Source organism: Poecilia latipinna, unplaced genomic scaffold, assembly GCF_001443285.1.
Source record: "Poecilia latipinna isolate Pla-1442-1.1 unplaced genomic scaffold, P_latipinna-1.0 Scaffold1495, whole genome shotgun sequence".
In the NCBI taxonomy this organism is placed as follows: Eukaryota; Metazoa; Chordata; class Actinopteri; order Cyprinodontiformes; family Poeciliidae; genus Poecilia; species Poecilia latipinna.
Genome location: NW_015114111.1, coordinates 56,446 through 68,975, shown reverse-complemented (window position 1 = coordinate 68,975; position 12,530 = coordinate 56,446). Strand labels below are relative to the sequence as shown.

Below are 12,530 nucleotides of genomic sequence, written 5' to 3'. Positions count from 1 at the left end.
GTCAGTCTGTAAAGCCACTGAAACAAACCATTCGGTACAGAAGATCTCCAACAGTCATTCGTCTTCATGAAAGACAAAGACTCAAAGGTTCGGTTTTAGAACCCCAGTCCCTTTGAAAGCAGCACCATAAATCACAGTTTGCTGCTTTCCTGCATCATGCATCAGAAACAAGTCCCACCCTTTGGCTCTGCGTCCCTCCAGCTGCAGGTCTGACAGCTCAGTGTGGCTCTGGCCTCCTCCTAAACACTACTGGCCTTGTCTGCAGATGTAAAGCCCCACTCTGGCCAAAGTGCTCTACAGGGCAGTGGGTTCTAACAAAGCTCCATCTTGGCTGACAGTACTCAGTCTGAACGCTGCTGCAAATGGAAAGTATCACTAATTGGCTGGCAGAGAGCAAGGAGGCTGCTTGCTAACACTGTAAGGGACTCTCACTCTGACAGCTATTCACTAATTGAGTTTTTATGTTACCCCGGCTCATATTTTTCCATAAAGCCTAATCCGGATGTAATGCAAACATGCATTTTTCATGCAGCTCATCTAAATGTTTGCAGAAGTGCGGCGGCGGAGACAGAGCTCGCTCGATTCTCTTCATATAGAAAAAGCAAAGAAACGGAGAGCAGCCAAACTTACAGAGTTGACAATGCCTTTGAGAGCGTGGAAGCCATCTTTGACAGGAAACACGTTGTCTTTGGAGTCCGCAATATCAGCAAGCTGTTGGAATCATGGAAAAGAGGAGTAAACAAGGAGCGCTGCTGATCTAACACTGCTCTCTGCCTTTTTCTGTTTTCCTTTTTATGACTGAACGCCGTCTTTCCTCGCATCGCGGGCAGGAGGAGACGGAGCAGATGGCAGGACTGTGGCAAACACTTTGCTCAACTATAAAAAAAAATGATTGCAGCACAAACTGGGAGCAATACTGCCTTTGTTTTTTTTTTTTTTTTTTTTTTGACTTAATAAGTGCTTGTGGCAGGATGGTTACCAATGGTTACAAGGGATGGGCCACCATGTTGGAAGAGAAATTGTGAAACTCCAGACATCAGTGACAGTCGGACTACAGCTCAGATGGCCCGATGGCACTTAAAGATACAGTGCGAGAAAAATACTGGACTGAAATTACGGTTGATGGAGATAAATATCACGATAAAAACAGAGTGGAGAGAAACGACGGAGCATCTGTGTCACAAATCAGGATAAATTCAATAAAAATAGACATTTATTCCAATTGAACATGATTTAAACTAAATCTCACTGTATACCAAATCATGAGACATTCTGGCTTGTTTTTATTCGTTTGCAGGACAAATGTCTAATAAACTGAGAACAGCCATTTTGTTTTCCTCTGTATTTACCAATTATCGTGTGTTGATCAATAATTAAAATCAATAACTGTAAAATCAGCAGCTGGCATGAAACTGAGTGAATGAAAACAACAAAGTGTAAACTGTGTAACCATATAAATATAAATATTCACACAAAGTGTGAACCAGGGGTGTCCAAAGTGTGGTCCGGGGGCCATTTATGGCCTTACGAGCAGTTCTGTGTGGCCCACATTTACATCTTCTTGAACAAACATCTAAACCAAACATCTGAGAAACTTATTTAAACCTACTGTAATTTGTTCTTTTCTAATGAGTTTTATTATAATATTTATTGCTAATTTTATTAATAAGTAGGTAAAAGGGAAGAGAAAAAAGAAATGGCCTCTCAGCGCGTTCATCTCCTCTATTTGGGCTCACAATGCAAAAAGTTTGGACACCAGTGTGAACGATTCACTGTGACTGGAAAACTTCCTATTAATGTCTATTCGAAGTGGAAATTGTTGCATTTTTTATTAATATATTTATTTTTAATAATATAAATTAGTTAAGATTAGAAATTCCTTGACAAAGTCTTCGCTGCTGAGGTTGATTCTACCAGCTGTTCAGTCACAGATTCTGCATTTTTATATGGTTTCTATAAAATTATTCATGAAACCGTTTATCTCACGTTATATTTCACATATATGCCACGATTTTAATTTTTAATTCAACAACATGCTTCACCCTAATTTGACAATATTTAAACCAGATAATCACCAGAACTGAGTCAACGTTTTAAACCCCATTCCCACGTCTTAACAGTTTTAAATGCAGACGTATTTAACGAGGCTTTTCTCACAGGTAGAACCTGTTCAGATGTTTACCTTCCACAACGTTCTCACATCCTGCCAAAGTCTCTTATACAAAAACCGTAATCGTTCTGTACACACTGAGCAACGAGCTCGTCGGGCGTTTTGTTACTGCAGATTAAAACTAAAGCTCGCTTACCTGCTGCTCATCAAAGTCCAGGACACCAACGCAGTAAACACGAGCGCCATATTTCCTGGCTTCATCAGCCTGCAGCTCAGGCAACCGATGCGCCAAAGGTCAGACGTGGAGATAAAGAGACAAAAAGCGAAACTCCATGAATAAAAAAAAGCAACACATGAGGGATGTCAGAATTTAAAAAAAAGATGGAGAAAAGATGGCTTCTGGAAAGGAAATATGTCTAAATAAAATGAAGACAAAGATTAAATGTGTGAGTTTGGTGAGTCAGGAAAGCAGAGCTCACCTGCTGCTTGGTGAGCTCATGGATGTACACTTCCAGTTTCCCGTCTGTCAGAGCCAGGATGATGCTGGAGGACTTTGTGGACTGCTGCTGGATCTGAGCGGAAGCCTTCAGGAGTAAATACAGGACGTTTCTGTTTACTGCTCCAGATAAACCCACAACACTAACAAACCACATCTTTACATATTACGTCTCCAGCTTCCATGCTCAAAACAGCAATAGGTAGAGGCACAAACTTATGTACTCATACCTACTGATTTAATTACACTATTTACGATTAGAAGCGATATTTAATCCAGGATTACACAACTATTGCTAATCTTTAAGCCTAAAATGTGCATTTTACATGGTCTGCATTTGGGCTGAAGTGTCGCCGGGCAGCAAGAAGGTTATAATTATATGACAAATATTATCAAGGATAATCTATAAAAGGTGCCACATTCTCTGTAAAATTCTCATTAGTACTCTTGTGAATATACTTCCACACAAATAACTGAATTTTACTCATCCTGGAGAAATATTAACAAAGGCAACAGACTTTAAGTGGGATTAAAACAAAGAAACAATCTGTGAAGGGTAACAATGTGGGGAATAGTACACAACTATTACTTATCCTATAAAGTAATGCCAGATGTACTTATTGATGTACTTGTTCGCAAAACCCTAAAAACAATAAAAAGTTCTGACTTTGCAGAGGAAACTGACCAGCATAATCACGACAAGTTTTGTTTTTTTGAGGACGATGCATTAGGAGGGAATTATTGAAACCAAAAATCTTCTAAGTCTGCAGGATTTCTTTACATTAAGTTACATATTACCAGACTTTATCATAATTTTTGAAGCAGGACAGACGTAGCAGGCTAACATGAGGTCAGATTATCTTTGCTGCTTTTGTGTTCATCATTTTCACGCTTTTCATTTGTTCATATAAGTTTAGTTTGCTTCGGTAGTGAATAACTGGATGTAAATGAATGCTTTGCTATTGTTTTTTTTTTTTTGTCTACAACAGTAAAATAATTACAGGGTTCTTTCTGTTTCTGGCAACGTTCAGAGCCGTTGTGCACCGAGTAGGATGAGAGGAGAGCAGGAGGAGAGTGAGGGGAGCTGAGAGCAGAGGCTACTTAAAAAAACTAGATGTTAGGCAAATAGAGAAACAGAAGAAAATAGCATTCAAACTACAGCGCAGGGAGTGTTTAAAAAGTAGCAGAGCCTATGATAAAATCTGTTTGAGTTGATAACCCCAGTTTTTCACTTTATTTGATTAATTTTTCAATCACTTAATTTCTGAGAATTAAATGCACATCGTTTGTAAAGTTCTGACAAACTTCACTTTCAGTTTCAGTCCACCTCTTAAACCATTTCCCTCTTTTTATTTATTCCTTAAATAAAATATTGTCTTCTACGAATATTTTTTAGGTCTTCTAAACAGTTTTAAATACCTGAATACAAGAAAATAAAACTCACCTCTTTTATTCCCTCGTGCATGTACGTTTCACCTGCTGGTACCACGTTGTGCAAGCGCTTCAGGCCTTCTTCAATTTCATACCTGGGTGGATAAATGCAGTGAATGCTTCACACGTAGGAACAGATTTTATCCAAATCTTAGCTGTTCTATTAAGAAAAACTGAATTTCATTACTTTAGCTTTAATGATTTGCACACACTCTTAAAAACAGCAATGAGGTGTGGTGTAAAGATGAAGTCACTGTAGCAGAGAGAAACCCACAGGCTACAAAAACAAGCACACTGAGAAATATTCTGGGAAGAAACAGGAAGAGGAAAGAAGTTAAAGTAAATTCTTGAGAAATTCTGAGGCATAAATAGTTGCAGTTAAAGAAAACCCCAAAACTATTACAAAGAAAACTGTTAAGTTTATTATTTAAATTTTAAATATGAGAAGAAGACATGACACATCAAGACAAAAACCAAAGAAACAAGCTCAGATTTTACATTTGATATTATATAAATAGCTGATAAAAATTTAAACTGTACTTTAAATCTGTTTTTCCAAAATGAATTAGAACAGTGTAAAAATGTTTTTTATGAAATTAGTATCTGAGTTCATTGTTACCTGTCTCCAGTCAGAGGCAGCAGAACTTCAGCTCTGGACGAAAAAGTTACGAATGAGACTCTCATTCGTGGACTGAGGAGAAAAAACACAAGAAATTCAGTCAAAACCAAGGAACTGATTTACTTCGATTAAAGACACCAAACGTGACGATTCAGATGGAGAATCAAACTTCTGACATCTCTTAAAGGTCATAGCTGCACTCATCACAGCTGAACATCTACAGACGGGTGATTTATGTCCAGGTTTTAAGTTCAGATATTAAGATGCATAAATAATGATGCAAACAGAAGGATCTCTTTTAATGTCAGCTAATTTTAGTGCATGACTTGAAGCATCTCGGAGCCACTGAGGAAGTGATTAATCAGACAAGAAACATGTTGTGCTGACGATGAGTCACGCGCAAACATCCTGCTGGACAAACACTATTAATACACCGAGTACCTGTCACTTTATAGGTAGCTGACCAGAACCCCCCGACCCGACCCGACCCGACCCGCCCGCCGCCATTTACATTCAGCCACATTAAAGAACGGAGACATTCACAGGTTTTCTGCTTCACAAGCAGGTGGTTTCTGTGTAAACACCCAGCTTCACTTTCACAAAATCCATACAAACACTATTAACACCAGTTGTTAAAGAAACGCCTATTTTAGTCCAATTATAAAGATTTTAATGACAAATATGCTTAAAACAGGGAAAAAACTCAGATATCTGAGTTAAAAAATTAAAGAAACATTTTCTTGATCAATAAAATAGAAAAAACTTAACTTTATTTTTTAAGGCAAATATCTTAGATTTTTTCAGAACCTTTAATAACTTATTGTTTTTTATTTTGTTTCTTAAAACACAGCATGATACTGAAATTTAACGCTAAATCCTTTAATTATTATTTTTTAAATACATAAATATATTTTACATAGAACAAGATGGTACAGTTCATTACATTGGAAAAAACGTAAAATAAAAATATAAACAGAAAATATAGTATAATGATGTATAAACAAAATTATTTAATTTAACATTTAAATAGCATGTTCTTAATGTGTAAAAAATAAAATTGTACAAAATAAAGAAATTTAATTTATTTGTACAAAAAAAATTCTTACAAATTTTTCTATAATTTTTTGTGATTCTTTTTGTAAAAACAAAAATAATTTTGCATTATAAAAAAAAGATCATATGGCCCCAGTGGTGATTTCAACTTGCACGGATCAAAACATTTGGAAACCACTCAGAGAAAACAGAACTGAATTAATCTGCTTTAAAACAAGGTTTTGCACTGGTCCAATCTTTACTTTATTAAAAAATATAAAGAAAGAAAATGCATTCTTGGCTTAAATAAATAATTATAATCTCGTCTCAGGAACTAGATCCATGTTCCAACACCTATAATCTCTGTTTTCAGCTTTTATTAAATAAGAAAAGACAATGAGCAGAATTAAAAATCACATTTCTACATGAAAAGATCATTTCTTATTCTAATTAGAGTTTCTTAGTGAAGTATTATTTCCTGTCAGCTCCACAATGCATCTAAAAATGACTATATGACGCAAATATAGAATAACATGAGATATGCCACAATACAGCCACAAATTTCAGGTCACAAATCTGTCTTGTGAAATACATACAAACAAGAAGTGCACAAGTTCCCCAAACCTAGAACTAATGATGCAAAGTATGAAATGAAGCAATAAGTAGTTTGCTAAGTCTCCTCAGTAACTTCCCACCTCTGCTACAGACACTCGGCACACGCGGATGGCCTCCCACAGAGCGAGTTAAAACTTCGGATAATTAAGTAACACAAGTGTTTCCTTCAGAGATGCGAAGCCTTTCGGAGCATAAGGAGAGGTGCTGATATTTCTCAACCACATGACACATGGCCCAGTCGCCATCCTCCCCCACAAACACGCCGCACAATCTTTAGACCAGATCCGGCAAAGGAGGAGCGGGAATATAAGTGGACTGAAAAGAAAAAAAAAAAAGAACGAGCTGCCTCTAAGGTCACGGCTGGAGAGCGTGGGCGAGGTCGTGATGCAGAACGACCACCGAGATATTTTCTGTTAAGAAAGACTTGGGATGAAGAGGCACTGAAGCCAAAGCCAGGGATAAATCTGAGGATGAGGAGGAGAGGAGGGGGGGGTGATGAAGGAGTCCAGTTTGCTCCACATGGCAGAACAGAAGTGCTCTTGGTGAGCGAGCATTGTTTAGCAGATTGTCCCCGTCGCCTTCCAGTGTTCTTTTGCTTTACTGTACATTGTCTGCCTGTCAGCCGTTCTGTGGTGGAAGCAGGGGATAAGTGTGGAGCCGGACCCCCCCGGTGCAAATGGCCATTCTCACAGCCCAGAAGACTGCTCCTCTCTGCCACCCACTCCCACCTGGTGCCTTTGCTATTTTCTTCAACCAACCACTTCATTCTGGCTGTGGCGCTACCGTCTGTACTGTGCTGGCAGGCGCCGTTTGACTCAAACATTAAGCAAGCTGAGCGCGTCGAGTCCGTTTTAACGCTTTTGTCTTTTATTAATTAGGACTAGAAAAGATACTTTGGAAAACAGGTGGGAAGTCCTTTAAATCTGTGCGGCAGACGGCAAATAATGATGTCATTCATCCAGTAAAACCACTTATCTTAGAAATCTGTTAAAGTACTCCATTTTTCCCAACCTGGATAGTTTTTTTATTCCCTAGAAAAAAGACATTTCTACATGCTCTATCTTACTGAATCAAGTTACTAATGCATTAAAATAGGATTTTATATTCAAATATATGCATTCAATACTTGCCTCACAAACCGGTCCGTAAGGTTCTTCACAAAGGAGTAGATCTCAAACCAGTTCCTGGAGACGCTTCCAGACCTGAAGGGAAAAAACAAGCAACCATGAACAGAGCAAATAAAAGACTCTGCAGACTGAGAGCTGGGAGCCGAAATACTGTAGATGGTTGCACAACAACTACAGTTGGATATTAAAACCAGCCACATGCTGGATAATTGCACTGGTGAGTCTGTAGCGAAATGTTCATGAGCGGGGGTTTCTGTCTGTAGAGATTTATTTTTCTGCTCTAGTTCTTGAAATATAGGCAGAAAATTTTCAAAATTCATTCACCTCTTTTACCTGAGAGAACTGGTTTAGTTTGTAAAATCCAATACATTTTCACATTTCATTGAGTTTAACTGGAATTTATGGGAATAAACCTGGAATTTCAGATTTCATTATCACAATTTACCACAATTTTAAGCTGATTTAGCATGAAGTTCAGGAAAATCACCAGATTTCATGAAACTAAACCTGAGTAAATATCTGTTGTAAATGTAAATGTTGGAAGTATTAAAAGTGAAACGGCTTCAGCCTGGATTTCATCCACAATATTTGATTATTTACATCTTTCTTGTCTCTCTCGTGTTTAAATAACTCAATATAAAAACTAAAATGTTCTTATTGGCCACACGTTTCCTAAGTTCACCCCTGATTGGCTGATAGCGCCCTACTGACGACTTCCCAGAAGCTGTGGACTTATTTAGATTTGGTGAAGTACAGCAGAGATGCTGCTCGTGTTATCTTGAGTATTTGGTTTAAATGTTTTGTCTCTCCACATTCAGATTAATCAACCATGAAAAGAGACTACTCTATACTTCGTAAACTTATAAAATGAACAGAGTATCAATAACTTCTTCCTCACCCATAATTAGACTAAACAGGAAGAACCATTTCCGTTATCATTAAAAAAACTTGAGAAATACAAAACCACGATGCCCACATTTGGATGCCTAACGATGGCGTGTTAGTCTGACCACAGTGAGTAAAACGTGCCCTTGGCATAACGGCGGAGCGGTAATTAAACCAATAATTACAATTCCTTGTATGCACGGAGAACATAAAAGAGAAGAGTTTGACCATTAGGCAGCTCATCTTTCATCGGACATCTTTCTCCTCCCCGCTCCGTAAAGACAAGGTCACAGAGGGAAGGTGAAGGGAAACGTTGACGAAGCAGAGTCTCTGGTCTGCAATAAGCAGCTCAGTGCCGCAGCGACCGTTAAAAACCAGACTTTAGATGTTCTGAAAGAACAAATGGGAACTTTTATGGAAGACCAAAAGAGTCGTCTAGTGGGAAAACATTCCATATATGATTGATTGAAAGAATGTTGCAACAGTTCACATTGCAGCCTCTGTGTCAGAAACAGGTGTGAACTCTTCCAAGCACAGATGGAAGTTGACCCAGAACAGACTAAACATGTCTTTTACCCTCACAGTGTTTCAGGAGACAGCCACACCGTTCAGACTGCATTCAGGCCCAGATATGGAGCGTTTCTGTTGTCGCAGCATTCAGTCAGAAGATCAAAGTCAGCCAATTTTTAAACTGATCTGCTCTGATCAGTGACTCAAACAGTGAGTATATTGAACAAAAGCTGCTATTTTTAGTCTATAAATCTATTAACCAACTGCATGAACTTTCATAAGAATCAAAGTTCAGTACTAGATCTTCTAGTTCCTTCAGTTTTTCCTTGTTATTCAAGAGGGTTAGGCACTGCACATACCTGCATTTTCTTCTGAATATTTTACAGATAAAAACAAGGATGTCAAACAGATTTGAAATAATGTGGGGTACAAAAACTGGATGTGCATAAAATCCAGGATTATCTGGAACCAGAAGACATGTTCTTCTTTATTAAGTTGAGAAACATTTGCATGACGATAGAAAGTTAAAAAGGCGTTTGTTCTCTGTGCAGAAACAAGACATACATGAGAAATTACATCCCATCACGGAAGAAGCTCTTTCATCTGCACCAATGAAATGAACTGAGAAGAAACTCATAACAACGGTCAAGTTATCTTGGCCATCATCCGGTGTTTTTTTTTTTTTTTTTTTTTATCATTTAGATGAGAGCATGGAAGTTTAAAAGTGGGTCAGGGGAGCAGCAGCGTTTAACTCCACAGTCTTCTCTGATGGCACGCCTCCAAGCCGGAGGAGGACGGGATTAAAAACAGTTTCTGCCACGACTGTAACCTTCCACTTACATGATGCTGCTGCACAGTTCTGCTGAGCTGACTGGATCTGCCTGGGAAGTCTCTGAAGCAGCGCTCCGAGTGCATGAAACACACAGGAAGTAGTGCTGTGCCAAAATCTGAGGCGAGTGGTGACACCACCGCTTGCATGATTCACACAGAACCCCTTCAAAGGCCTGCTCTGTTTTTACAAGATATGCACACACCTGAATGTTAACAGATTGTACTACAAAATACATGAGATGTCAGCTGTTTTTTTTACCTCACAATAAGACACTGCAACAATTTAGTAGCATTTAAGACATCAGCACTTTGCTAGACTGAAGAAAGGTTTTATATTTTTTGTTTTTAGGAACTTTTCGGGAGACAGATTTGTAAAGTTCAGACATCAGAAGCACTTTATCCTGAACTTTATGGTCAAAGTAGAAAAGCAGGAAGAAGAGAAATGATCCCTGCAACCAAAACTTCCCGAGTTTTATTTTGTGGTACAAATAACTACATTCGATTTTCTTTGCAAGTTAGCGAGTGGGTCTTTGAAAGCTAACTACTATTAGCAACACAAAGTGATGACAATGCATGGATGGCATCTGCAGTTTATAGGATTTTGATTGCAAGTCCAAACCATCTGAAGTGCAAATACAGACTTCATCTTCCAGCTATCTGAACATTTTAGACATGCAGCCTCATTGGATACAGCTGTTAGTGATAAACCTTCAACTTTAACAGTGTATCATGACTTAAAGCAAACATCTGCACAGAAAAGCTATGCAGCATTAGCAATCTAAATAACACAACCTTAATGGCCACATCCTGTGGGAGTTAATTTGCCCCAAACGAGTTAAAGGAAACGGACTTAATTTAAAATTTCTGTTCATTCTGAAAAATTGCTTCAAATAACTTGACTGAGAAAAATACAGCCACATGACCATACAGATGAAATTAATAATTATGTTCTATAAACACAACATGGTTTGGTGTTGGTTAAGTTCTCTGAGGGAAAACCAAGTGAGCGGTGTTAGAAGGAGGTCACAATAAGGCCTATGTGGTTTCATCAGGTTTCCTTTCGCATGTTGCAAGAAACCACAACGCACACAAGAACCTGAATGCATCAGATTGGTCCTGAATCTGTTATTTACAATGAGATGTTCATCATTTTTCCAGCCACTGTAGAACAGTTTCAAGACAATTTGCTAAACATCTTATAAGGCCTCTGCAGACGGATTTCGGGTTTCCAACGTGTCACAGCCGATCACAGCAAAGTCCACAAAGTAACATGCTGTGCATGCAGCAGCTGTGTAAATCAGACATTTGTATCCAGAGTGGCACAATCAAGGGCATCGGCTGTTTATCTCTTCCACAAAAACACGTTAAATACTGGTAAAAAGTCTGCAGAAAACATGTCAAGATTGTTGCAATCAGGTTAAGACGTCAAGTGTTCAGCGTGACTGCAACTAACTGACATCTGGATGCCTCCAAGTGGAAGCTCTGCTGTAAGCTTTGAGGAAAGCAGGTTGGATACCGATCTACTGATAGAAAATAGTCTTACACATTAAAACCCTCCCTCAGATAGTTCACACAGGGACAACTGTGACTCAGTGGGTTCGACTCCAGCTTCACACATCTCTGTGTTCCTGGGCAAGGCAGGTTAATTATTTAGTTTTAACTTTGCAGATGTTTTTTTTTTACACTTTTCATAAAGTATTTTACCTAAATCACTTAAAGTTGCCTTTTATACACATGGTGCAACACAAAATAACCTTTGCCTTACACCTAATGTCAGTCAGGAAACCGTGTAGAAATACTCTTACTGCACAACTTCATTTCCCCCACATGGTTTTAACCACATTACTTAAATTAATAGTGAAAAAAGTCATTGAATTTGTCCCAGAAGCTCTCATCTCCAACTCCCTCCTGAAGAACTCAAATGCAGCAATTTAGAAAAAATACAAATAAAATACTTTTCACCACTTTATTATCTGGGTTAATTTGTTTTGTTTTGTTTTTTTTCATAGGATAATTCAAACTGCCAAAAGTATCTTAAAACTTACCTGTCTAAAACAAAGTAGAGGTCGTAAGCTCCGTGACAGGAGGCTTCCTCTGCCCAGCCAGTTGCCGCGAACAAACCCAGGAAGGTCACCGCGACAGCGGCTGCAGCCCACAGCCTCCTTCCCTGAAGGTTGTCCTCCGCGGTGGGACACCGAGACAACTTTTTAAACATTTTTCACACACAAACCCCGCAGTTGTTATTCACAGAAAGCCGAAGAATGCAGTTTCATCCAGCAGAGAGAAACAAACAGCAGCTGTTACTTTGTTCAAAACTTCCACTAAACAACAATGTTCAGTGATTGAGCTGCAACATAAAGGAAACTACCGGAGCTACGTCACCAGCTGTAGTGTCTACATCTTCCTGACGCACTCATCACTCACATCCTCAATAAAACCGAACCCAGCACCCGAATAAGTCCAGAACCTCCATAACGTGAAGAGTAACGCAGGTTTTCACAAGTTTATCCCGCTGAACTTCACAGCTCGGAGGAAAAGTTAGGCTGCTTTCAGGGACCAATAGAAAGCTCGTAATTGTAAGCTCCGTTACTAGTTAGTGAGAAACAGTTATTGTTGTTTCAAAATGACTCGTGGCTTTTGTTATCTTAGGGAGGATGAAGACACGTATTGAATAAACGTCAGTTACAACAAGTCAAAATAGTCAACTAACTCTTTCAGTAATCTGTTTTGGGGAAAATATATCCGGCCGAGATAAACTGAACTGCAAGAGATTATCTCATAAAAAGTTTTGATAAACATATTTAGAACAATAATGTCATAACACATATAGTATATGTATATTACTTTTTAATTATTATGTCTTACATATAACTT

At 38.5% G+C, this 12,530-nt stretch overlaps 1 protein-coding gene across 1 annotated transcript in view; it reads right to left on the bottom strand.

The window, feature by feature from the left end:
* LOC106963102 (anthrax toxin receptor 2-like) overlaps nucleotides 1–12,202 on the bottom strand; it is a 77,141-nt gene extending 64,939 nt beyond the window's left edge. The window contains exons 1-7 of the mRNA XM_015057836.1: nucleotides 11,702–12,202; nucleotides 7,434–7,505; nucleotides 4,657–4,728; nucleotides 4,051–4,132; nucleotides 2,590–2,694; nucleotides 2,307–2,375; nucleotides 631–711 (exon numbers count right to left, since the gene is read on the bottom strand). Coding sequence (XP_014913322.1) covers nucleotides 631–711; nucleotides 2,307–2,375; nucleotides 2,590–2,694; nucleotides 4,051–4,132; nucleotides 4,657–4,728; nucleotides 7,434–7,505; nucleotides 11,702–11,871 — 651 coding nt within the window. The 5' untranslated portion in view covers nucleotides 11,872–12,202. The remainder of the gene's footprint in view (nucleotides 1–630; nucleotides 712–2,306; nucleotides 2,376–2,589; nucleotides 2,695–4,050; nucleotides 4,133–4,656; nucleotides 4,729–7,433; nucleotides 7,506–11,701) is intronic.
* Nucleotides 12,203–12,530: the final 328 nt, after the last annotated feature.